This window comes from Eumetopias jubatus, unplaced genomic scaffold (assembly GCF_037043125.1).
Source record: "Eumetopias jubatus isolate StellerSeaLion01/CBP00866 unplaced genomic scaffold, mEumJub1_p1.0 scaffold_10, whole genome shotgun sequence".
In the NCBI taxonomy this organism is placed as follows: domain Eukaryota; kingdom Metazoa; phylum Chordata; class Mammalia; order Carnivora; family Otariidae; genus Eumetopias; species Eumetopias jubatus.
This window is the reverse complement of record NW_028274816.1, coordinates 75,592,204-75,618,842: the sequence shown is the minus strand read 5'-3', so window position 1 is coordinate 75,618,842 and position 26,639 is coordinate 75,592,204. Positions and strand designations below refer to the sequence as shown.

The following is a 26,639-nucleotide window of genomic DNA, read 5'->3' as shown; positions in this document are numbered from 1 at the left end:
GACATGCTCACTCTTCACTTATGACTTTTGTGTGAACCTCTCGGCTCTTCACCCGCAGCTTGTTGACCTGGGACTCAGCAATGTCAGCCCGTTCCTCGGCCTCCTCCAGCTCGTGCTGGAGCTTGCGGAATTTGGATAGATTTGTGTTGGATTGTTCCTCCTGAGAATAAAAAGGGAATTGTAAGGAACCCATCCTGTGCATCTTTCTAGGCTCTGTTGGCTTAAGGGAAGAAAGGACTTGGTATCTGTGGAGAACTCAGAATACCCAGCTGGGAACATGGTTGTCTTATCACCTCCTGGATTTTGGTTATCATTGAAGTGAACATTATGATTTATTTGGGGCTTGGTGTCCCACAAATAATTGCATACCTGTTTTTTCAACAAAAACCTATTAAGTAAAGCAAGAAAAAAATGTAATAGCAGAGATGGGAAGAGTACAGGGCGCCTGGATGACTCATTTGGTTAAATGTCTGCCTTCTGCTCAGGTCATGATCCCAGGCAAGTCCCACATTGGGCTCCCTGCTCAGTGGGGAGTCTGCTTCTCCCTCTACCCTTCCCCGCTGCTTGTGATCGCTCTCACTCTCTCAAATAGATAAAAAAATTTTTTTTAAAAAGGCAAGAGTACTCTTGAAATCTTCCTTCTTGTTCATGTTTGCTAGAAGATGACAGTGGGCTTAAATAGATATTCTTTATCATATTAAGGATGAATTTCTTAAAGGTCTCTTTAAATTGAAATAAATGTTGAATTTTATATATCATTTTGGAACATTTCAAAATAATCATTTTTCTCCTGTCTTGGATGTAATGATTCTACTGACAAATTCCCTAATATTAAGTAATCCTTACATTGAAGGAATTAACCTGCTTAATCACTGATGGACAATCCCCTTAATAAAGGGTTTCAGCGACTTAGTTATTTATCTTTGCTGGAATTACACTCATGAGTAAAACTGCCTTTAGTTCCATCCTCCCCGCCCCCCCCCCATTCTCTCTTGGACACGTTTTGGTATGAGGGTTACATGAGCTTCTTAAAATGATTTGGAAAGCTTTCCATCTTTTCCCATGCTCTGGAATGGCTTACATAGCTCAGGGATTATCTGTTACTTGAAATTTTGAAAGACCTGTCTGGACCCGAGTCCTTTTTCAGAAGTGATTCTCAAATAAGTTATTTAGCCAGCTTAGTAATTTATGACCCTCTATAAAAAAAATCATCAATCTCAAAGATTTCAACTTTGTTGACAGATTTATATTTTACATTAAAAGATAATTTCCCTGCTTGTATGGTTTGTCCCCTTTCTCCCTTCCTTCCCTTTCTTTCCTTTCCCTTCCCTTCCTTTCCTTTCCTTCCTTCCTTTCCTGATCTCTGTGCCCAATGTGGGGCTTAAACTCATGACCCTGAGCTCAAGAGTCGCATCCTTGGGGCCCCTGGGTGCCCTCGTCGGTTAAGTGTTTGACTCTTGGTTTTTGGCTCAGGTCATGATCTCAGGGTCATGGGATTGGGCTCCCACACTCAGCACGGAGTCTGCTGGAGATTCTTTCCCTCTCCCTCTCCCTCCCGCTCTGCTCCTTCCCCTGCTCATGCTCTCACTCTCTTTTACAAATAAATAAAATCTTAAAAAAAAAAAAAAAAAAGTCACATGCTCTTCTGACTGAGCCCGCCCGGCGGCCCCCCTTTCTCATTTCTAATGTGAGTTTGTATTTTCTTTCTCTTTTTCCTTGATTAAATTAGTTATAAGTGTTTTTATTTTATTAACTCCCCAGAAGTTATCAGATATTACTTAAAATTATCATAGTAGAAAATATTATACCTTAATTTATCAATTTCTACCTTTATCTTTAATAGTACTTCCTTCATTATTATTTTTAATTTCTTTATTGGACTGTCAATTTTTTAAAAATTTTGATTCATAAAGCAATGACTTGTCCTCCAAGGACAGCTTTGACTACACTCTAGGTTTGTAAAAGTAGCATCTTCCTTGAAATTTTGCTTATAATTAATAATTATTCGGTAGTTTTTTTCTTTCCAATGTAACCCAAGAATTATTTAGGAAAGTTAGTTTTTTAACATTTAAGCATTTGGGAATTTGTGTTTATATTTCTAACCACTTTATAATTTTATCACACTATGGCTAGAGAATGTGGCCTTCATTATTTCTGCTTTGAAATTTTTTGAGGTTTCTTTGTGGATTAAAAATTTACTTTTAAAATCAAGCTATTAATATTATAAATAATAAGCAATAAGTACAAAAATACGCAAATGTTTTCAAGAAGTACAGTCTTCTAAGAAGCAAATGGCTTATTTACTACAAGGAGGGCTAAGTCTAATTATTTGTTCATTAGCTTTTCTTAACAAGGGACTTCTCTCTTCCCTTCCAACTTAAGGATACTTACAGCCTCCTCAGCTTGTCTCTTGTAAGATTTCACTTTGGCCTGAAGTTTATCTACCAAATCCTGAAGTCTGAGAATATTTTTCCGATCTTCCTCTGTCTGAAAGATAATGAAAACCACAGGGCCTTACTTCAAAAGCACTTGACTGTTGTTTCATTTATATGAGTGTTTCACGTATGTATGGGGAGCACTTGGCTGATAAAAACCATTGTTGTACCTGGTAAGTGAGTTCCTTCACTCTTCTCTCGTGTTTGCGCAGACCTTTCACAGCTTCCGCATTACGCTTTTGCTCACTTTCAACCTCTCCTTCCAGCTCACGCACCTGCAAATAAGTAGGCTCTTAAGAACTTTGAACTAATAAGACACTGGGAGGAAATGGAAGTAGACAGAGATTGAGAGACCCACCCTGGCCTCCAGCTTCTGGATCTGCTTCTTCCCACCCTTCAGGGCCAGCTGCTCAGCCTCGTCCAGACGGTGCTGCAGGTCCTTCACTGTCTGCTCCAGGTTCTTCTTCATGCGCTCCAGGTGGGCGCTGGTGTCCTGCTCCTTCTTCAGCTCCTCGGCCATCATGGCTGCCTGATGAGCAGTAAAACAAAACCAGTTAGGGGGCTGAGCTAACACATTAGGATTCAAGTTTGACCAGGACCGTGTTGCCCTCTGCTCACATCAGTGATGGCCTTCTTGGCCTTCTCCTCTGCGTTGCGGGCTTCCTGGATAATGTCTTCCATCTCTCCCTGGATCTGGGAAATGTCTGTTTCCAACTTCTTCTTGGTGTTGATCAGGCTGGTATTCTGTTTAAAAATAAGTTACAATTTTTTTTATCGTGTTACCACAGTACTTATTGCTAGCTATTTTTAAAAATAATTTCAGATAAAAATTTACAAGTCAGCTGCCCTTCAATATTAGTTTGTTGTATAGTACATATATAGTACTATATAGTATATAGTAAATAAAATAAAAATGTTATAGAATATTCAGCATCTTCCAAGTACATAGTCCATAATTAGACCAAATAGCTGTATAATTTTGTAACTGCCATTTACCAGTGAGACCATTCATAGGGACAAAATTATAACAGATGTTCAAATATTCCATTTCTCCAAAATAAAGATGCTAATATTGATAACAAGGGTCAATAAAGATACAAACACAGGAGAATATGGGCAGCTTTAGAATATTTTAGGAAGTAAATCAATAATTTATGTAAAATAAAAAAGATCTCTCAGTATACAGTGAAAACTTGGTAGAAGTATAAAACCTGGCTGTTATATAAAACACTTAAGCTTGCATTGTTTGGAACACATAAGCATTTATTGAAGGTAAGTTCTTTGTGCCAAACCCCACCTGGGTGTGCAGGAGCTGGACCCTCTCACTGGCATCCAGGAGCTCCTGTTCTGCGATTTTCCTGCTCCTCTCCGTCTGCTCCAGAGTGGCCCGCAGCTCCTCGATCTCAGCCTGCAGCAGGTTGGCTCTGCGCTCCACCATGGCCAGCTGCTCCTTCAGGTCCTCCTGGCCCCGGAGAGCGTCATCCAGGTGGATCTGGGTGTCCTGTGGAATGAACAGTCATTGAGACACCTTGTTCTCAGGGCTGCAGTCACCCCAACCACTTTGGCGCCATTTTTTGAACCCACTTACTTTGAGGATGCCTTGGGTGTTCCTGTAGTTCCTCAGGGCCTCTGCGGCCATGCGGTTGGCATGGTTCAGCTGGATTTCCATCTCATTGAGGTCTCCCTCCATCTTCTTCTTGAGCCTGATGGCATCATTCCTGCTCCTGATCTCAGCATCCAGCATGGTCTGCATCGACTCCACGATCCTGATGTGGTTTCTCTTCAGCTGGTCAATTTCCTCATCCTTCTCAGCAATTTTCCTGTCGACCTCAGACTTGACCTGGTTCAACTCCAGCTGGATGCGCAGGATCTTTCCCTCTTCGTGTTCAAGAGATGCCTTTAATGACAGCAAGGGGTGACATTAGTGGGGAATGGAAGCATTCCGAAGTTTTTCTGCATACCTTTCCTTCCATTAATTTTGTGCTGTTTATTTTTTTCATTCGATCTATGTGGATGGGCCAAAATCTTTTCTGACCTGATTTGTTTATAATGCACAATTGGACCTCTACCTCTGCTTCCTCTAAAGCGGCCTGAAGTTCACACTTCTCTTGTTCCACTTGTTTCTTTATCTTCTCCAGTTCATGGATACGTTTCCCTCCTTCTGCAATCTGCTCCGTGAGGTCAGAAATCTCCTCTGTTGTTTGGGTAAAAGACAAGTAGAGATTTGATCAGACAGAGGAGCTAAGGGAACCATTCCCAAGGCATGAATATTATTGCAAGGGAAAGGGCCTCACGCTGCAAGTTTTTGTTCTCTCGTTTCAAAGTTTCCAGCTGATCCAAGGATTCCTCGTAGGCATTCTTCATCTTGAACAGCTCAGTGCCGAGAGAGCGGGCCTCCTTCTGAGAGGCCTCAAGCTCAGCATGGGTTTCCTCATACTTCTGTTTCCACTCTGCCAGGATCTGAAAAACCGAGAGGGGTTACCTGCTGTGAAGGACAGAGGAAGACAGTGGAGAGCAGAGGCTGCTGAATGAGTTACCTTGTCGAAGTTCCTCTGCTTCTTGTCCAGGGCGGCGCAGGCCGCGTTGGTTCTCTCCACGTCCAGCATGAGGTCCTCCACCTCATTCTGGAGCCGCTGCTTTGTCTTCTCAAGGGAAGCGCATTTGGCGTTCACGGCTTCTACGTGCTCCTCGGCCGCCTGCAGCCTCTGGGCCAGCTTCTTCCTTGAAGGTTATATATGTTTGTAGAGAGGAGTGAACCAGAACAAGAATTAGGAGCTATTGCCATGCTGAGAAGTATTGGAAACTTCATATGAAAAATATCCATTCATCCATTCAACAGACACTGATGAGCTCCTTTTATGAACCAGACACTGGATACACAGCAGTGAGCAAGGCAGAAAAAAGGGCCCTGACTCATGAAGCTTCCAAATGAGGACAAGAGAGAAATAATAGGCTGGTGAGAAAATGCATAATAACATATTGCAGATATAAATGCAATGGAAGAAAAGTGAAATAGAGTAAGGGGTGCGCAGCTATTCTAGATATTCAGGAAAGGCCTCTCCGAGGAGGTAGCATTTGCGTCAAATCAAAAAGTCAGAGTGAGCCGGAGGGAGATCTCAGGGAGAGTATTCCAGATGGAGGGACCAGCAAGTGCAGAGCCTTGAAGCAGCAATGAGCTTGTTGTGCCTGACAAACAGCAGTAAGGCTTAGCTATCTGGATAATTATTTGTTACTCATTTCCTTAAGTAGATTTCAGCATAGGAAGGCAGGTATCATGTTTGTTTTACTCATGTCTTATTCCCAGGGCCTGATAGTGCCTGGCCAAGAGGAGCTAATTAATGAACGTCTATAGGCTAATTCACTGAAGGTTGTTACCTTTCTGATTCAACATGCAAAGTTTTCTGCACATTCTCTCATATCTGCACACGTACTTGGCCTCCTCTAGCTCCTCCGTGCGCTGGATGGCGTCCGTCTCGTATTTGGTCCTCCACTGGGCCACCTCGCTGTTGGCCTTGGACAGCGCCCTTTGCATCTCGGCCTTGGATTCCTGCTCCTCCTCATACTGTTCCCGCAGCAGGTCACAGTCGTGGCGGGAGGACTGCAGGGCGTGGGCCAGGGCATTCTTGGCCTGTGGAGATAGTTACACCTTCATTTTACTGCATATGTTTAATTACTGCGTTTCAAAACCCTTTGAAAATTGGTGTAAATGGACTCCAGTTAGGGTTCGGTCATACAAAAAACAGTTGAGTCTGACAATATTATTATTTACCTTTATCTCTTCTTCCAGCTGCCTCTTTAATTCCTCAATCTGTTGTGTAAATGCTTGTTTGCCCCTTGATAGCTGAGACACCAGAGCTTCTTTCTCATCTAGCTGTCGTGAAAATTCACCTGAGAGATGAAAGAAATGGCACCATTTTTTAAAGTGAAGAAACAATTTTGCAAGCCCAAAGTAGAAATAAGTTTTAACCTTAACTCTCCTCCACTGAGTACTCAAAAGATTGAATTCTCTATTGCTGTCTTCAAGCTTAATGTCAAATTTCTGATTTTTATGGTAAAACTTACATATGAATCTGAATGAATAAATACAGCTGAAATCCTTTTTGTTCTCTCCATAACTAATTCTTTCTGGGTGTATGATAGTGTGCAAAACCTGGTTATGGGAGCCAGGGTACTGAATTCTACATTGGTCTTTTGAGGTTCATCGATCTTTTGAGAGACAGGGCTATCCATTCCCCTTTCAGGTATTTGGTTCATTTGACGTATAGAGACAGAAGCTCGGTCTGCAACAGGAGTCCTGGACCCAGCTAGAGTGACTCCTAATCCCAAGCATCCTTTCAGCATGGCCAACTACTCCAGGCTTTTCTGGAGCAGAGCTTGAGCCAGTCCTATCGAAGCCTTTATCTCCAACTTTGTCCCCAAGTGACCTTGCAAGGTAGTTGAAAGTCTGAGCTGTTCAGTAAATCACACGTGTTCTTAGCCGTGTTTATTAGGCTCTCACATTACCAAATCCGTTGTTTTCAACCACATCATCTCCATTCTTAGTGCCCACAAGAGGACAGTTACCAGATTCGGTCTGCAAGCGTCCTCTCTGGGTCGTCAGGTCATTGATCAGCCGCTGTTGTTCCTCCTCCTTTGATTTCAGCTCACTCACTTGGTCCTCCAGAGTGCGGCACATTTTCTCTAGATTTCCCTGTGTGAGAAAAAATAAAAGAAGGAAACAAAGATATTTTAATATAATTTTAAAAATAAATAAATATTAATAAATACTTTTGGCATAAAATCAAATTCTCTTATATGTAATTGTGATACATAAAAATTTTTTTCTTTATATTTTGATTGCTGTCCTCTGTTGAAAATACATGTTGGGAATTTTAAAGAGCTAACTGTGAAGTTCCGTGCCCTATTAATACAAAAAAAAAATTAAAGACGATGTTCTAAAATTTAAGATGTAAGTATTGTATGGTATATCTTTCTAAAAGCATGTTTATAGATATTTGATTGCCTTTCTGTACAGTGAAACTTGCCTTATTGGATAATTGAGAATATTGGAGACCTAGTTCTCCAACTGGAGCCTGAGAGAATGCAGGTGGCCTTTGTTCAAAAGCTGGTCCTGGGGTGCCTGGGTGGCTCAGTCCATTAAGCATCTGCCTTCAGCTCAGGTCATGATCTCAGGGTCCTGGGATTGAGTTCCACATTGGGTTCCCTGCTCAGCGGGAAGCCTGCTTCTCCCTCTCACTGTTCCCTCTGAGCTCTCCCTCTCTCTCCCTCTCTCAAATAAATAAATAAAATCTTAAAAAAAAAAAAAGCTGGTCTTGTCATTTGTTCATGGTGTGATGGGGCCAGTGCACTTAACTTCTTTGTATTTCAGTTTCTTCATATGTTAAGTGGAAATAATACAAATGCTAGTATCTTTCTTATCTCCTTAGATTATTGTAAAAAAAGCAAATGACATAATGTGTGTAAAGTACCCTGTGCAAATTATGATGTGTACATAAGGGATCATTGTCACTAATAACAATTTTCCAGGCTCTGGTACCTTGGCTTTAGAGACTGTTTCTACATTACTGGTGAGGTCATCGATCTCCATCTTCATCTCGCTCTTCTCCTTCTCCAGCTTCTGCTTGACCCTCTGCAGGTTGTCTATCTGCTCCCCGAGCTCGGCCACGCTGTCCGCGTGCTTCTTCCTCAGGGTGGCCGCCGTGGCTTCGTGCTGCAGGGTGGCCTCCTCCAGGTCCCTGCGCATTTTCTGGAACTCGGCCTCGCGCTTCTTGTTCATCTCGATCTGGGCGGAGGTGGCCCCGCCGGCTTCTTCCAGGCGCTCGCTGATCTCCTCCAGTTCCCGGGAGAGGTCAGAGCGCTGCTTCTCTGCTTTGGCCCGGGAGGCCCTCTCTGCCTCAATTTCCTCCTCCAGCTCCTCAATGCGGGCCTGGGGGTGGTGAAAAGCACACACTTAGCTTCTCTGTGTCATAACTATGCCTCTCTGAGCCAGACTGATAGAAATCTGAACGTACTTGCAGCTCTTTGATCTTCTTCTGCAGCTGAATGCCAAGTGCTTGCTCGTCTTCAATCTTGCTTTGCAGATTACTCATTTCAAACTCTTTCCTTTTTGGAAAGTAGCAAAAAATAACAATTGAGTATATATCCACGCATTAGAAAGCAAGGTCATAAGTTAATCTTTCACACTTACTTTTTGAGCTTTTCATCAAGTTGTTGTTTTTCATTTTCAATGTCCATTATGGATTCTTGGGCCAACTTGAGGTCACCTTCAAGTTTCCTCTTAGCCCTTTCTAGGTCCATGCGAAGTTTCTTTTCTTGCTCCAAGGACCCTTCAAGCTAAATATAAATAATTTAGTCTAAAGGAATGCTTAGCTTCCTCTTGAAGAAAAGAATTTCTTTGATAATCCTGGACTTACATCATCCACTTGCTGCTCTAGCTTGATTTTAGCCTTGGTCAGGGTGTTGACTTTGTCCTCTTCTGCCTGTAGGTCATCCAGGGTCTGCTGGTGGGCCTCTTGGAGGGCCTTTTTCTCCTTGGTCAGCTTTGCGATGGTTTCATCCAGGCCTGCCATCTCTTCTGTGAGGTTTTTCACCTTGAAAAATTAGAAAGAAATGATACCTGCTCTAAAGCAGCTTAGTAGGGTGGCAGAACCTCTATATGGTAGAACAGAATGTGATTCCTACCTTGTTCTCCGTGGCATGCTTCTCCTTTTCAACCTTGGCCAGGGTCAGCTCAAGGTCGTCAATGTCTTTCTTGAGCTCTGAACACTCATCCTCCAGTTTCCTCTTCTTGGCCGTCAGCTCGGCGTTGATCTCCTCCTCATCCTCTGCTCTCTCGGTCACCTCCTTGATCTTGGCCTCCAGTTGGATTTTGGTTTTGATCAGCTGGTCACATCTTTCCTCTGCATCAGCCAAGCCTTCAGCTTCCTTGAGTTGGAAAAAAAATCAAAATTGGAAAGAAAGAATGAAATATTTAAAAATGATAACAATGTCAATCTCTGCTGTTGGTTCTTTGGATTTAGATATTATGAACCACCTCCTATGTGCAATCCAGGATACGTTGTGGGAAAACCAAATGTCCTGTTCCTTCAGAATAGTATATTTCTAGTAGATTAGAAAGCCTACCCCCCAAAAGCTATCATGAAATCAGAAAGCAGTTTGTGACGGAAGAGATCAGAGAAGTTCTATTAGAGGTAGTTTCCTGAATAAAGTGACATTTAAGCTACACCTTGAGAGGTGGGCAGGATTTCATTTTGTAAAAATCAAGTCACTGGGGGAAATGGGGCAGGATGAGAGAAGGCATTCCAGTGGGGAATTCAGGATGCAGCTGCTAATGAACTGCTTCTCTTTGTAGTACTGGAGGATGATTGTGGTTATGATGTTTTTCGACATTCAAGTTGAGGCATAAAGTAATCAAGAAATTCCTGGCAACCTGCTATGTTTCCAATTAAGAGGGTTGGGAGTGGACAAGATATGAGCAAGAAACTGATAAATACATTCATCAGTGAGCCTCCATGCTAGCCTTTGAATACATAAAAGTGTAAAATGTGCTGTGTGTGCTCATGTAGTGAATCTATAGTGCTGTAGGACAGATTCTAAGTAATTCTCCAGGGACAACAGAAGAGCATACTGGATAGATTTGAAGGGGCTGGGTCAGCAGCACCCACCATGACTCCACTACTTACAGCTCTTTTTCCTTCTGTAATCTAGAAGAAAGAGTTATTACACTGCCCAAACTTGACAGAAGAAACTAATTTTAATCAACAGGAGAAATATATGATTTTGTGATGAGTAGATGATACCAGACCAATTCGGTTCACTCCAAATGAAAGACAGTCTTATAAATTACATTTCACAGTTGATGGAGGCAGTTCTCAAATGACTGGTGCAGGAGTGAGCAGTGAGCGGGCTGGCTGGAGGGGAGAGCTGGGGGCAGGCAGAGCATCCAGGGTGCCAAGGCAGCGGTCTGGGTGCCATGGGGCACTGACTGTGCACATGGATTGGAAAGAGTGAATCTGAATTTTGGAGGTCAGTAACAAACAACAATTCTGTAAAATGTGATGGAGAGCACTGACATCTGTCAGCTGTACATATCATGATTTAAAACTGGACATCGAGAAGTTTAAGGAAGTTTTGGAGATTAAAAAAAAATAAATCTCTTCATGCTATCCTCCCCTTAATATTTCATTTGGGATAGTTTTATGTGAAAATCACTTTCAAAGACTGACTTCAAAGGGATGTCATAAGTCCTGCAGTTTGATGAAATAGTGGAGAACGGGTGACAGTGGTCGGTTCTACCTTATTGCCCCAGTCCCGGTTTGGGCGATGAAGGGGTAGATGGACTATGCTAGAACCATCAGAGTGCTTTGACCTTCTCCTTCCAGTGAGTGTCCCCACACTGACTACCCAGCTCACTGCCGCTAGTGGCCAGAGTTCCAGCACTTGCATCCTCATGAGCAGCACCCAGCATGACTCCACTACTTACAGCCTGAACTTGGAGCTGCAGGTCATTTTTCTCTTTCAAGAGAGTAACCATTTTTTCCTCCAGTTCCTTCCTTTTTGCCTCTGACTTGGCGAGCTCGTCTTTGGTTTTCTGAAACTCTTCCTTCATGGTGGCCATCTCCTTCTCAGTCTCCGCGCTCTTGAGGAGAGGCTTGATCTTGAAGAAGAGTTTCATCCAGGGCCAGTGCTTGACGTTCATGAAGGCACGGATGTTGTACTGGATGCAGAAGATGGACTCCCTGAAATTTAATTGATGCAAATTTGATATTGTGTGGATGAAGAAATGAGATGAAATCTTGGCAATGAGAGCTGGAGGTTCTGCCCCCACTGTGTACCTCTCCTACCTTCAAAAGCACAGATGGAAGAAATTCCATTTTGGGATGATGGTCAAGGACTTGTTAATCACTCATTTCTCTACATGAGTGCCTCTCAAACTTTTGGTGTGCATAAGAGTCATGAAGGACTTGTTAAAATGCTTGTTCCTGAACCTTACCCCAGAGATTCCATCAGATCTGAGATGTGGTCTAAAATGTGCATTTGTAACAAGTTTGCAAGAGACGCTGATGATGTAGGTCTAAGGACCACCCTTTGAGAACTACTGCTGTACATAAGTGCTTCTCAAGCTTTCCTTCTGGAACACCACTAAGAGCAGTGGTAAAAATCACTTTCAAGACCCATGAGGGATGAGGGCACCAAACAAAGGGATTCATTAAAGACAGAATTTCTGTAAAAATCTCTCGTTTTACATTTTATGTGTTGTGTGAATTTTGCATTCTAATCTGTAATATTATCACATTTAAAAAATTAATTTATTTAAAAAATTAATTACCCTCCTGTATAGGCAACTGACTGCCCTAATATCTATATAGTGGGTTATGACCAAACTTACTATTTTTAATAAAATAGAATACAATAGAAAATATTAACATAACTATAGGTGATAGAAATAAAATTTGTTTGATGTAAATTACATACATACTTACACACACACACACACACACACACACACACACACATGAGTGTGTATATGCTTATATAAAATGCATTTCTCACCAGGGGTCCTATTCACATGCCTTCTGCCATTTGAGACACCTGGATCTTTAGACTAGAACTCTGTCCCTGCATCAAATCAGATCACCAGAAAGCTACATACCTTGGTGACACTGTATTAACTTTCTGAAAAAATCTTTCACAGATAAATGCCCTTAATATTTTACATCATAATAGTTTGATAATAGAAATGATCATATGCAAGAAGTTGTTTCTGCATCTTGTATAAAATCACTGTTGAAAATACTGTCTGCTGTTCAGTTCAGTGTATCTAATTTAATGACCTACCCACTAAATTCACACTGGTATATTTTTATACTCGTATATTTTCTCTTGTGAGATAAGAACTGCCCACGCTTTATGCTTACTCTCTCTCTCTCTTTAACCTGAACACTCAAAATATGTTTCATGGTGATGATCCCTACCTTTAGTTTTCTGGTATATGTATATCCCCACATCAGTATAGGACTCTTTATTCTTGCTTATGTTTGTGGCCTTATCATATCTGGATCTTAAGCCAACTCAAATGTGTTTCTGAAGCAGAAAGATGGGAATAAATAAAAAATTTATGTTTATACCTTCTCTCTACCATCTTCTGGTACTCCACTCTTGCCAAGAACCCTCTGCACCTGGCCTGGGTTCTAGTAATCAGCTGGGCCAACTTGTCATCTCGCATCTCCTCTAGGAGCCCCAGAAGACCAGCTTTGAAAAAGACCTGTGCATGGGAGGAGTTGCGGATCAGACACTATACATAAACTTCAAAGGGACACAGTATCAGGTACGCTTTAGAAACCGTTACCTTGGTGTGACCAAATTTATACTGGGTGTGGTCAATGTCGATGGATGCAAGGAGCTTCTCAGAAGCCTTCTTGCTGTCAATGAACTGTCCTTCGGGGATAGCACTTGCATTTAATACCTTGTATCTGTTTAAGTAAATATAGTTTTTGTTTTTTAAATTCATTTATGATGACACTAATAGATAAACATTAAATGACCTATTTAGAACATCAGAGCTTTAAAGAAAAGTATCCTTCTTTGTTTGCAGGAAGGACTTTGTATACATGGATGGTCAGGTCATCAACAGTTTTCATTCCATTCCACCCTCCTGCACAGTTGCAGACTTTCCTTTCTGCCTCATCAGACCTTATTCTCAGGAAAGCATCCCATGATCTTGTTCATGTTAAGATGTAGATGACCAATAAAATGTGACATGTTTTCCTGGCTAGATTCATTTGCTTTTTATGATCCTGAGTCCCAGAAAGCAAATTTTTAGTGAGGAATCTGGTAGGAAGGTTCAGTTCAGGTAGGAGGAACTGTTCTGATCACCCAAATTCACGCGTAATTGTACTTTGGGTTTTGCACACTGAAGTTCTCTGCGCATTCTACCAGACCCAGCCTTAGAGAGGCCAGCTCCCTGGAGCTGCCGCCAGCCCTTTGTCCCTTTGCCTCCTATTTGATTCCCAAGATGGACTTATCTAGGGAGGAGAAAGAGTTGCTGAGGAGCTGGTATGACAGGGTTCTGGAAACCAGTGAGTGAGGGCGGGAGACAAAGGAAGTGATAGAAAATGACTCACTGGGAGCTCTGTACCTGCCTGGGAGAGTTCCTAACCTAGCCACCAACACCCATGTGACTTTGGGCAGGTAGCTTAATCTCTTGAGCCTCAGTTTATTCATCTATAAGAGGAGGTATTGCTAGTACTTACATATTACACATGAAAAAATGGTAGTTCTCCTAATCACTGAAGTCAATGTGTATATCTATGGGCTAAGCCAGGAGCTCAGTAAAGCCCGTGAAAAGTCTGGAGTACAAAATAGGTGGTATATCTATATTTTAAAGGTGTTTTTGAGGCTTATGATTTTTCACTCTTTGTGGCAAATTAAACATGAATAGAGGCATTTTTTTCACTAAATTGTTTTGCTTGCAATAAATATATTTATAGTAAACTTCAAGATGTACCATAATTCAGAGAGTCTGACCTCTGTTTGAAATCTGCATAAAGGATCCTGCTTGGGAACCCCTTCCTGCAGATGCGGATCCCTTCTAGCACACCGTTACACCGCAGCTGGTGCAGGACAAGTTCATGCTCCATGGCCCCTAAAAGTATATATTTGGATTACACTGCAGAATTGTTGCTGTTTTTTCAAAAGAGGTATAGCAGTCATGCTTTGTACCTTCACTCTAGAGCTTCTTACCGGGAGTTTTTGTTTCATTGGGGATGATACAGCGCACAAAATGAGGATGGGTACTCCTGAGGTTGGTCATCAGTTTGTTCAAATTCTCCTGTAAAGTCAGGAAAAAGCCCATTATCTCCGACTTTAGCCATAGTTGTGGGCATTTGGTGATGTCTATGAACTCAATGTTTATGGCTGAGTTGAATGACCAGTGTGGACCATTTCCATGTAAGGTAATACCTTGCTATCCTTCTCCAGAGAGGCAGGTTTCTCCTCATTACTTCTTTCTCCACTTGAGTTGGCAGGAGTTACACATGAGAAGCAGCCTGACACAGGTCCTACTTCCTCCCTGGTGCATGGCCTCCCACATACACTCACAAGGCTATTGCCTTCTTATACAAGATGGCCACACTTTCTTCTACCCAACGCCATGGTTCTCCAATGAGGACATGCAAGCCTGCACCACACTGGAGCTTTTTCTCATGAACATAGCTCCCCTTTCCAACCCAATTAACTCTCAGGGCATCAATGTCATCTAAAGGGGAATAATCTTACCAGCTATAATTGGGGACTGACTGGATTAAGGACAAAGATACCATATTAAGTTCCTTATAGGCTAGCTGCTAGATTTTCATTAGCTTTACCGTTAATTTAATCTGAGTACTGTGTCATTCATTGCTTAGTTTTATGACAAGACTAGACTATGAATGGTAGAATATTTAGTTTTATAAAATTTCCTGTAAAATATTTGGCATTATGTGGCTCGACATGAAAGATGAGCTAATAATTTCTGAGTAACTTAAATGTTTTCTCTCTAAAACTAGATGAACAGATATCATTAATCATTGTCAGTCTTTTCCTCAATGACTTGTGGAAAGAACTCTGTGCTTTAAAAAACAAATTCCTAAAGTAAGTGGGGAGTGTCAAAAACAGTTTCTTCCTTACTCTGAAAAGGGCAGACACAGTCTGGAAAGAAGAACCCTTCTTCTTGCCACCTTTCTTGGGACCACCACTCGCCTCTGGAGAGCAAATAAGAAAAGGTGTCATTCAAGTATAGTTTTGAACTGACAAAGCTATTTCTTGCTTATTTATTGCCAGTTTCTGCACGCATCTGATGGAGCAGTTTTTGGACACTACTGGCCTCTCTGTTGGAGCCAAATGACTCTTATCTGTCAACTAAGCTTGTATCCACTTTTCTGTGATTTTTTTTCTCCATTAGAAGATGAAGTGAAGGGCATTCACTTCACTGTGTAAAAATGGATCCTTAAAGTTAGGACATCTGGGGACAAAATAACTTCAAAAATCATCAGTAGAAACTAGTCTAGATAGGCAGAAGTTTGTCACTCCATTGCCTTAAATATCCCCAGCTACTCAATATCCAGCAGATGTGGAGGAAAGAATAGGAGAGAATCATAGAAGCTGAGGCCTTTCATTGGTTGAGGTCATAACAGTTCCTCTTTGACCCTTTGCAGTAAGGCAGGTCTCTGTCAGTGCCAGAGTGAGACACAAATGTATAATTGCAATGCAGCCTACTTAGTCAAAACTTGGAAAAACAATGGATCTGGCCCTGCAATCCTTCTGGCAGGGTTATGAGATCAGCCTCCATCTAACAGCACTTTTTGGAATATCTAGAGAAAGTGTTAGATTTTTTGAGTGTTACCTCCTTCGGCAGTTTGTCCCCCAGCAAAGAGGAGAGCCAGAGTCTTCATTGCAGACTTCTGGTACAGCCCGACCACGGTCTCATTCAAGGGGTCCTTGTTCTTGTCCAGCCAGCCACCAATGTTGTAGTCCACGGTGCCGGCGTAGTGGATCAGAGAGAAGTGCGCCTCAGCCTTGCCTTTGACAACCTTGGGCTTCTGGAAGTTGGCCGACTTTCCAAGATGCTGTTCATATAGCTTGTTCTTGAAGGAGGTGTCTGTGGCCTTGGGGAACATGCACTCCTCTTCCAGGATAGAGAAGATGCCCATGGGCTGGATTAAAGCAAAACAAAATGCGTATAGGGTAAATATGAGCCGTAGGATGAGCCACAGAGTTTACGAGAAGATGTTACTGAGTGAACAGATCAGGAGACCTTCTCGATGAGCTCAATGCAGGCAGCCAGGTCCATCCCGAAGTCGATGAAGGTCCACTCGATGCCCTCTTTCTTGTACTCCTCCTGCTCCAGCACGAACATGTGGTGGTTGAAGAACTGTTGCAGCTTCTCGTTGGTGAAGTTGATGCACAGCTGCTCCAGGCTGTTGAACTAAATAAATACATGTGTTCACTTTTCTCTTGAGCAAATTGAGCATTTGTAAATGTAGGACTTCTTAATTTAAAAATATATGTTGAATAGCCTTTAGATTACAGATATCAAAATCATGGGGCGGGGAACACTATGAAATCTACTGTTTTCTCTGCTGCCATTTTATTACAGAATCCTAGATCGTATTAATGCTCTTTCCCTGCACTGGCTTAAGCTTACTCAGGGATTTTTCTGAGTTCCTACTTCATCATTTCATGTTTATTCCATTATCTTTTTCATTTTCCATGGACTCAATTAAGAGCTAATGGGCAACCCATTAGGAGCTGGCTGGGAGGAGTCTCTGTAGTATGGAAATCACCAGTGTCAGCTTTGTAACTGGACAATAATTGACACTATTGTTCTTCTTCAATGTGAAATGAAAACAAAATCAAGATACCAAATATCATATACAGTGTGATAACACACTTGTGTTAAAAACAAAAGCCAAACTCCAAAATGTTAACATTAGCTTGATATAAATAGTGGAATTAACAGGGAACTCTTTCCCTTGATTTTGCGTATTTCCTGCAATGTCCAAGTTTTGCTTTTATAATTAGAAAGAAAAAGATAAACTTCTTAAAAGCTATAAGCAAGAAAACTGTATTTCATCAAGTAGGGATTTTTATCTTATCCCATTAATGAGAATAAATGCTGACTTTATAAGTTACTAATCTTTGCTCTTCTTGTCTAAGTGTTTTTGAATGACTTCCCCACCATATATTCAGAATATGTTGTGTTTCACAGGATTACTTTGATATTTTTATGTTAACTTCATTTGGTGCTGTGGGATTTTTAGAGGCCCCCCCCGCCCGGACACAAAGCTAGCTCTTAACTCCCTTCGGGTCCCGTACGTAGCAAGTCAGAGTGCTCATCAAGTACATGATTTCTCATAGAGGGGGGACTGCCACTGCGATAAATGAGTAGTAGTTACTCTATCATTCTCTTTTAAGTTTCAGCATAACTTTTTGGGAGTAGTGAGAGAAGGTTATAATATTCATAGATTTCTTCTTATTGATGTTCTGTTGCCTTACTGTAAAATCCCCTTACCAACCAGCTACCAACTCACATCAAAGATCTCAAAGCCGGCGATGTCCAAGACCCCGATGAAGTACTGTCTGGGCTGCTTGGTGTCCAGCTGCTGGTTGATGCGGGTGACCATCCACAGGAACATCTTCTCATAGATGGCTTTGGCCAGAGCTCCCACAGCGTTGGTCACCTTGAAAAACAAAAATATATCTCTTGAGGTTATCAGAGTACTGTAAAAATGCTTGATTCCTGCCAGTGAATTGAATTATGCACCTACCTGCTCTACGGTCTGGCCTTTGGTGACGTACTCATTGCCGACCTTGACCCTGGGGTAGCAGAGGGCTTTGAGCAGGTCAGCAGAGTTCAGATTCTGGAGATAGGCCGCCTTGTCAGCAACTGAAAAGAAGAAAGGATAAAACAAAGTTATTATGGCCCAGAGCAACCCATTTTCTCAAAAAACATTTTTTTAAGCTATAGACATTTTGTGCAGTGTTTTCAGAATATCTCTTTTGAGCATTCTTGCCCCCTTTTTTCCCCATTAAGTTCAAGATTTTCATTATGGATAGTGTGCCCTAAAGAACTTCATAGATGATAGGAAACATCTATCTAATATAATGCTTCACATAGTATATTATCTGGGTATACTTTAAAACTCAATTCTTAAAAATGACTTTGTCGTCCTAGAAAAACTCAAGGATAACAAGTTAAGAATGTGATTTTCAAACAAACAAAAAATCAGGGATGACTTCGTTGGTACCTTCGGTGCCATCTGGCTCAGCCTGCTCCTCCCGCTGCTTCTGCTTGAACTTCAAGTTCCCATAATGCATCACAGCCCCTGTGAGCTTGTAGATGGAGACTTTCTCTTCATTAGTGAAGCCCAAAATATCAATAGCACTCTGCCAATATAACCAAGAGGATAACTGTTATGTTATGATCCATACATTTACTATTCATCATTCACATTCTGATTCCTGATACGTTGGTCAAACTGAGGAAACTATCCTTGCTGATGGGGGTGCAAGGAACTCTTTAGAGGCCAGCACTGAGCATTAGAACTATAGCTACAGACCCCCTAAGATTGAAAAAGTAAACTTAAGATAGAGAACAAGATAGTAAACTTAAGGAACTTGTTATTTTGAGAAGCAGTATGGATCTCATTCGTGTAGATTACAAAAAAAAAAGTGGTTTAGATAAATTCAGATATGATAGACCTTCTTTTTTGGCTGACTGTAGGTGGCACACCTGTGCTCATCTTTGAACCCTCTCTTGCTATTTCTACTAGAAACTGAATATTTATCTGGAGGGACCATTGTTCTAACCCAAAATCATCATTCTTGTGTTGCACTTACATCTGTTGCCATCAGCTCTTCTTGATCATCAATGCTAGCCACACTGATCTCCCCTTGACTGACAAATGGGTAGTCATATGGGTTGGTGGTGATCAGAAGCATTTCTAAGTACATGAAACAGAGAAAAGGTAGGCAGAATTATCCCCTTCATTAAAACAAGAGATGGCTAGACAAATTCTAAGACACTTTATGAAGCCAAAGAAGATTATCACATACTGGGAAAAGTTATATTTACAAGAATGATCAGTACAGTGCTATTTAAAATCCAGGATTGGAAACAACCTAAATATTCTTTAAAAAGTATGGTTAAATAAATTATGCTTATCTCTAGAATATAACACGATGCAACCATTAGAAATAATAATGTGGAGCTACAGTTGGTGACATGGAAAAAAACCACGATACATTATTGCTCAGTGAAAAAAGTACATCACGGAGGAACATTGAAGTATGATTCCAGTTATCATATGTATAAGTACAGAAAATGAGTAGAATGATATTCACCCAAGTGTTCACAGTGGTTATTTCATAGTGATAGGATTTGAAGCTGTTATCTTCAGTTTTCATTTTTGATTTCTATAATAAGCACACATAAACTTACGAAGCTGCTTTCGAAATCAAGGTGATAAACCTGACAAAATTCAGTCATGGAATACTGGGGCTGGACCATGCACGGGGAGGTGCTGGTGCAATCGTTCTGCAAAGGGATTATGACATTTCTTACCAATTAGTTCTGGTTTCTTGTTCGATGTGATCTGATAAAAAATATGATAGCTCCTTTCCGCCTTAAGCTGGAAAGTAACTCTGGACTTCTCTAGCAGATCTGGTAGGAAAAAATGAACAGAGCAATGCAAAAATTCACGTGGGTTGCAGATTTTACTTTGGGTTGACTTTATAAGTTATAGGAAACAGAAATGACTATAAATGAGATCCAGGCACTCACATGTTTCAATATCAGCAGAAGCCAGCTTCCCTGTGGTGCCAAAGTGGATTCTGATGAATTTACCCTTGAAAGGAAAACTAATATTACTACTTTGTTTTCAAATCATATCAAATCTTTGAGAAACTCAAAATACTTGGACTGCCTAATGGGTTGATATTAAATAAATCCAGAGACTATTTGTATGAGGCAGAAAAGGTGTATCTCCTGTTTTTTTAGGTAAAAGAATTTTATCTTTGATTTTCATATTACAAATAATTGTAGGTAATGACAAATGAGAAATAACTCAGATATAGGGTCACATATCTTTTTAGATGGGACTTGGATCCATATTATTACATGCTCAGAGGGAAAGGAGAGAGCCTGATATAGTATAATGTGAACGAAAAGATTCAGAGAGTATATTCACAAACAACCCATACACCTTGACCAGTGAACAGTGTCTGTACCAGTGTCTGCAACTTACAAAGCGAGAGGAGTTGTCATTCCTCACGGTCTTGGCGTTGCCAAAGGCCTCCAGTAGGGGGTTGGCGCTGATGATTTGATCTTCAAGGGTCCCCTGCAAAGGCAAGAGCGGTCCTCACCTCTGGTGCTCCAGAATTTCTGAGAGCGCTGAGAGTCTTGAGTCTGGCCCCAGACCCACCTGCATTTTGCCAGAGGTAACTTCCTCCTTCTTCTTGTCCCCAGTGACTGCAATTGTTGCAAAGTACTGGATGACACGCTTGGTGTTCACAGTCTTCCCGGCACCAGATTCTCCGCTGTCAAATAAAAACAAGTGAGATGAGGTTCCAGATGTGGCAACTGTCACAGTCATAAGAAAGCATAAAATTTACTTACGTGATCAGGATTGACTGATTCTCTCGGTCTACAAAAGAGAAATCATAAACATTTAATACTGGGTGGTTTTTTTTTTTTTTTGTATATTTGTAAATTGTAAAGTAAAATGGGATGAACTTAGTATTTTTCAGACTGGACTTTGCAATCTCTAGGGCTTCATGGGCCCTCGGCCACCAGTCTTTTCCAGTGCCCCTTCCATGTCCCCCACTACCTCCCCACACCCCACCCCTGACTTCAGCACACTTGCATCCATTTAAACAGAACACTGGAACAAAGCAGCAGATCTTTTCTTTGTAATATTCTGTCACTAGGGACATATCAAAGTGGACTTGAGCCTTTGGTCGGGTTTAGATGACAATTCCAGTAGTGAATAGTGAATATTTATTGTAGGTGTAAGAAGTCATGAAAAATAGGTATTTTAGCATGTGGGATGGGGTAAATATAGTACAGGTGGTAGCTTTGGAAGTAATTACGGCTTTAGTCATAGTTTGGGGAAAAGGCTGGTTTTACTGTTTTACTCTCTCTGAAGATGAATTCTCTAAGTCCTTTCCCCAACTAGCTTAGACCTGGGCTGGCTGAGGCAGTATTCTAGGAAGAAGATTCGTGGTATAGCTGTTTTCATACCAAATACACTTTAAAATCTGGAGCGTGTTGAGGTTGGCTCAGGGCAAAGGGCAATAGCATTTTTGCCCTCCCTAATATAGAGAGGGCATTCGTTGGTCATAGTTTCTGATGTTGAGGATAAGACCACAGGGGCAGATTTTACTCTTCTGGTTTTTGGCTCTTGGCAATGGAAGCACAGTTTGTATGTGTGATTGCATGTGTGTATACACAAACAGTGTTTATAATTTTTGCTCAAGCTTTTTTAGTTTCTGAGTCATTCAAAAGTAAATTCTCTAACTATGGTCAACCCCTGTTGACTTTTAAAAGTTGAAGAGACCATGAGCAATTGTGTGATGGTAAGGATTGCAAGTCATCTTTTAAACCCCCTCCTTCCTGGACCGCCTCCCTCGCCAGTACACCAGCCTAACGGAAGGGCTCAAAGAGCGTGTTGAGACAGTTAGGGTCTCTTTCTCCTATGGCTCCAAAAAGATTACGCACACACAAAGCATTTAACTCACCCGTCAGCATGAACTGATAGGCATTGTCGGAGATGGAGAAGATGTGGGGCGGGGCCTCCTGACGCTTCTTGCCTCGGTAGGCGCCCACCACCTCGGGGTTGTACACCGGCAGCCACTTGTAGGGGTTCACGGTGACACAGAAGAGGCCCGAGTAGGTCTACGCAAGGGAATAAGAAAGAGCTTTCCCTGTTAGGTGTGCAATTCACTTGTTAAATGAATTCTGACTCAAAGGAGCACTTTAAGGAAGTACCCTACATTTCTTGAAGGCATCGGCATGAAAATTAGTTGGAACGTTCAACAGTGAGAGAGCAAAATCCTTGAGGGAAGGGCTCATAATTTTGACTTTTTATTCCTCTTGGGACTTATCACAATGATTTTCACATAGTAGGAGCTCCAAAGGTTTTTTTTTTTTTTTTTTTTTTTAATGTGTAGTGTGAGACATTTTTACTGTGTTTTAGGAGATATGCCTGTATTTCCTTTGCAGCATGAAGATCGTTCAAATGCATGAAAATAGAAGTTTGGACACAACTGAAGTGCGCAACGGTATGAAGTGGTTTGGTGAACTGTGGTAAATCTTAAGATAGTATGATGCAGGCATGTAATAAGGTAAACCTGGAAGGATCCAGCAATCCTGGGACAACATTTGTAGACTACTATTAAGCTATAAAGACACAGAACACAAAATGGTGTAAATACATTATGATTAAACAGGGAGCTTTTCAACACAGGCACCGACCAGTCAGAATGGATGCTGACCCTAATCACCGGAGACACCGGTGTGGGTATTGTCCGGCTGAGCGTCAGCACTGGCTGAACTACACAAAAATGTCAATGTGATGTAATCAGTTCAATTCTAAGATGTTCACTGGGTGTGTATTATGTGCCAGACCCCTGCAGGGCACCTAGAATGAAGTGTGAATGAGATGTGTTCCTTGGGAAGCTCCTGGCCTACAGTCTACACACGAGGCAGACATGTGAATGCATGGTGGTGGACAACCAAGGTCAGTGCTGTGGATGGGGCAGAGACCATAGGACAGGGCATCCCACTCTGCCTGGGGAAGATGGGAGGTTTCCTCGAGGGGGTGGCATTCATATAGAGGGGACCATAACACACAGATACAAATTGCTGTCGTTTTAGAAGACTGAAAATGAGTAAAATTTGGTCTTTAAAACATTATCTTTTTGTGTTAAAGTGTAAATGTATCATTTACCTCTGGATGATTCTACAACTGGAAAGGGGTGGGTGGGTAGAAATGTAGGCACATGGCTGAGATATAAACAGTAGCTGCTCCAGTGTTTGCTCAGGAGACGTGTGGCAAACCCAGTCTACGTGGACAATGACCTTCCCCGGCTTTGGATGGGAAGACAAAGGATGAAGTACTGGCTGTTGGGTTGTGCCTTACAACAGCAATAGTGAACCTTGCAATTTGTTAACTAACTAATGTACTAGCTAGTTAACACATGTGCTGACTAATTACACCACTAGCGAAAGCGAAATGGGTCACTGCTTTTGACCCATTTATACTACAGGGGAAGCAACGGGCTGGCAGGTCCAGGGTGATGGCGATAAAAAGCACTTGGGTGGGGGAGGCACTCACGTAGATCATCCAGGCCGCATAACGCTCTTTGAGGTTGTACAGAACAGCGGGCTCGTGCAGGTGGGTCATCATGGCCATGTCCTCGATCTTGTCGTACTTGGGAGGGTTCATGGGGAAGACTTGGTCATCTTTCACCGTCAGAGTCTGGTAAACAGGGAACATAACGGTTCATGTCAATTGAGAGATGGAACACAAGAATTGATGAAATGTGGCCAGCTCCAGGGACTGTACTTACCGCTCCAGCTTCGGTCTTCACCGTCACTTTCCCTCCTTCTCTGCTCTGGATGGTCCCTTTCACAAAGGATTCTTTGGGCTCCGCCACAAAGACAGATGTCTTGGCATCAAAGGGCCTGTTCTGGGCCTCAATGCGCTCCTTTTCAGACTTTCGGAGGTACGGAGCTGCCTCCCCGAAAATGGCCATTTCCTGGTCTGAACTCATGGCTGCTGAACTCAGAGGTCCTAAAGGAGATGAGGCATTTCACATTAGAGATGTGGACTGGCATGTGTATCAGTACATCTCTATATATTGGTGGTGATAGTTCATGGAAACTCCACTATTTGGAAATTTCACCAGGCAGGCCCCCTGTGCACCATGCTGTAATTACTGAAACAAACAATCCCAAGATCTCAGATGCATCAAGGGTCACTGTGTAACCAACACTGTACTCAGGGCTTAACATGCACTATTTTCTTTCAACCTCCAAGACTAGCATTCTAATCAGGGAGCTGGAGGTAGTCTCCGCGTGCTGTGGAGGAGCTGGTGACCCCTGATCTTTTCGAGCTACAGTGCCTCCCTCATAGAAGAGGGATTACAATATCTGCCTCTCTTAATTCACAGCCTGTGAGATACTGGACAGATACTTTGGGAACAAAGTTACATGGTGACTGAGAAAGCAGTTTGAAATAGTACAGGCTCTTATCTCGATGGAAAATGCTATTTATTGTAATGGAAGAAAAGTCCATTTCTTGTCATATACTGCAAGAGAACTTCATTTCCTCCTTTAGATATTCAGTCAGAAGTGCTCAAGGTCAGGCGTTTTGGGGATGATAATTTTGTTTACCTCTTTTTCTCAAGTTGTGTGCTTACTAGTGTTTGCCTGACATAATATCTTTGCATATTATTATATCTTAGGGTTGGCATATTATCATCCAGTTAATTGGTTAACCTAATTGAGGATAAAAGCCATAGCAAACGTTATCCTCATTTTATTATTTTAAATTTATTTCATCGATGTTCAGTCGACATGCAGTGTTATATTATCCTCATTCTTCTGCATTGAAGGGCTCCCTTTGCCCTTCCAAATTTCTTGCTGGAAAATGCGGGCTTGGGCTGCCCTATGCTCTGTTATCTGCAGGTTGCCAGCGGCATTGGTAGAATGAAAGGTTTGGCAAAGAACGCTACTCAGTCATTATGGGATTCAGTTACTTGAAAGTCATTTTGATCAGCTACCCACCAGTGTCTCCCTCCAGAAACACGGTGTGTAGTAGTTGGGCAGATTAATACCTATATGTGTGTAACAAAAGGTTCACAGCATCTTAATTTCATGCAACGCTCAGCATTGGGCAAGGTAACTTTTTACAAGTTTTAAAGGAGCTTAAGGAAGATTTTTCCTAGGTACCTTCTTTCTTACTTGTTAGATATCATGTTTACTTAATGAATTCTAATAGCAGGATACATTTTTATCAAATTTGAGGTTTTTAGCAAGCGAATCCTATTGCAGATCTCTTTTCCCTATAAAATGATACTCTGTTAACAAACTAGCAATTCCATTAGCAGTTTTCTTGTTAAGATGCCCCCCCGCCCCCCCACCAACACTTGCATCCCAAATGAGTGTGTGTGCATTGTTCTGAAAAGCAAGACTTCCTTCCCTCTCTCTCCAGTACCTTTCCTGAAGTACAGTTATTAAGGTATTTACTGAGACCAGCACTTTCTTAAAGGTTGCTAAGTGACACAGATCCATCCCAGAGGCTCTCACCTTCTCCTCCAGGGACTGGTTAGTCCAACACTTACCTTGTTAGCAAGTGAGAAGATGTAGTCTGGAAACAAGGCAGTTCTATAAAAGAGAAGGGAAAAGCATTTCATTAGTTAACCAAAAGCACCGCCCCCCCCCCCCCCCCCCCCGCAACACACACACAAAATCCAATTTGTGGCATTACTGGCTATTGTAAACAGAAGGCTACAAAAGTCATGGTTGTAAAAACGTGCAGTATCCAAAGGAGCAGTACCCGAGCTAGCTCTGCAGCCGACGCAGGACAGCGTGGCCAGTGTCCCTCTTAAAAGCCCGTTGCCTGTTCCCACTTACCTTGGAGCTTTTTAAAGCAGGACGAGTCAGCTTCATTCCAAGGGCTCTTTTATATGGATAGCTATGGAAACAATGCAGCTGCCTGTGCTTTCTCAAGTCAAAAGGAATTGTTTGGCAGAAAAAATCTTGGCAGCCTTGCGTCCCTGCATAATTCTCATTCATATTAAGAATGGTTGGATATAATTAGAAATATTTTTCTTATTGAGTATGTGAATAAATCTCCTATGGATAATTTGAGAAGATGATCTGAAAGGAAGGTTCAGGCTGGTGGATAAAGGCAGCGGAGAGGCAGCCAGAATTCCTGGCTTCTCTCATAAATTTTTCCTGGCCTAGCTGGGCATGCCATTCAGGTTTGCCTTGCGTCACCTTTCATATTTCACATATTCAACGATAGAAATAAAACACAAACGTTTGTTTTGATTTTGCGAGGGTTAATTTTCACCTGTTGATCTTTTCTTCCGAGCCCTGCAAAATTAAGTACCGTGTCTTCGACAGTTTAAAAGGAAGGAAGGTCCTCTACTTGTTCCAATATTCTTGTAGCTTTGGGGGAATATCCTGACTCTTTCATGATTTTGCTTTTGCCCAAACTGGTCCTACATACAGGACATTGTCTCCTGCCTGCCCAGTCGTGTGGCTTGCCTGCAGTGAAGAAGGTTGAAGATTTTCTAGTAGTGAAAAGCGCTTTTGGGGACTACTTCCCAACATTTTCCATGTCAGCACCACCAGAAAGTAATGACATATTAGTGTAGTTACACTAGAATAATTTGGACGTGATTTGGCTCTATCTGTAAAGGGCTTGGTAAGAACATTTCTTTATACTTCTTATATTTCTTTACATTTCTTCATGTGATATAAGGAGGAAATACATAGGATTAAGGAAAATATTAAATACTGAGTGCGTCTAAACAAGATATTTCTTAAACTTTTAAGGAGAAATTTCAGCTAGATTCCATGAACAGAACTTGTTTATATGTGGGGCGCCTGGGTGGCTCAGTCGTTGGGCATCTGCCTTCGGCTCAGGTCATGAT

The 26,639-nt window shown here is 41.8% G+C and overlaps 1 protein-coding gene across 1 annotated transcript; it reads right to left on the bottom strand.

The window, feature by feature from the left end:
* Positions 1–7: 7 nt before the first annotated feature.
* LOC114225351 (myosin-2) lies at positions 8–23,747 on the bottom strand. Its single transcript, XM_028124982.2, has 38 exons — positions 23,544–23,747; positions 23,309–23,452; positions 21,711–21,867; positions 20,590–20,617; positions 20,396–20,510; positions 20,219–20,311; positions 19,756–19,819; positions 19,537–19,635; positions 18,813–18,916; positions 18,221–18,359; positions 17,741–17,859; positions 17,504–17,653; positions 16,228–16,398; positions 15,817–16,126; positions 15,102–15,175; positions 14,178–14,265; positions 13,962–14,079; positions 12,784–12,907; positions 12,563–12,699; positions 10,918–11,173; positions 9,117–9,359; positions 8,849–9,025; positions 8,623–8,768; positions 8,447–8,537; positions 7,972–8,361; positions 6,999–7,125; positions 6,205–6,323; positions 5,867–6,063; positions 4,973–5,156; positions 4,730–4,895; positions 4,505–4,629; positions 4,024–4,332; positions 3,733–3,936; positions 3,054–3,179; positions 2,794–2,964; positions 2,606–2,710; positions 2,392–2,487; positions 8–160 (listed from the first exon to the last, which is right to left on the bottom strand). Exons 1-38 carry the CDS (start codon positions 23,745–23,747, stop codon positions 8–10), a joined length of 5,823 nt encoding a protein of 1,940 aa, XP_027980783.1.
* Between the last annotated feature and the right edge of the window lie 2,892 nt (positions 23,748–26,639).

Bases quoted from the DNA above. Each gene is read 5' to 3' on its own strand.
- LOC114225351 (XM_028124982.2), bottom strand. From the start codon at position 23,747: ATGAGTTCAGACCAGGAAATGGCCATTTTCGGGGAGGCAGCTCCGTAC. The intron at 8,769-8,848 runs GTAAGTCCAGGA...ATTTATATTTAG, and splicing joins TAGAGCAGCAAGTGGATGAT to CTTGAAGGGTCCTTGGAGCA. The intron at 8,362-8,446 runs GTACGTTCAGAT...CACCACCCCCAG, and splicing joins AGAAGATCAAAGAGCTGCAA to GCCCGCATTGAGGAGCTGGA.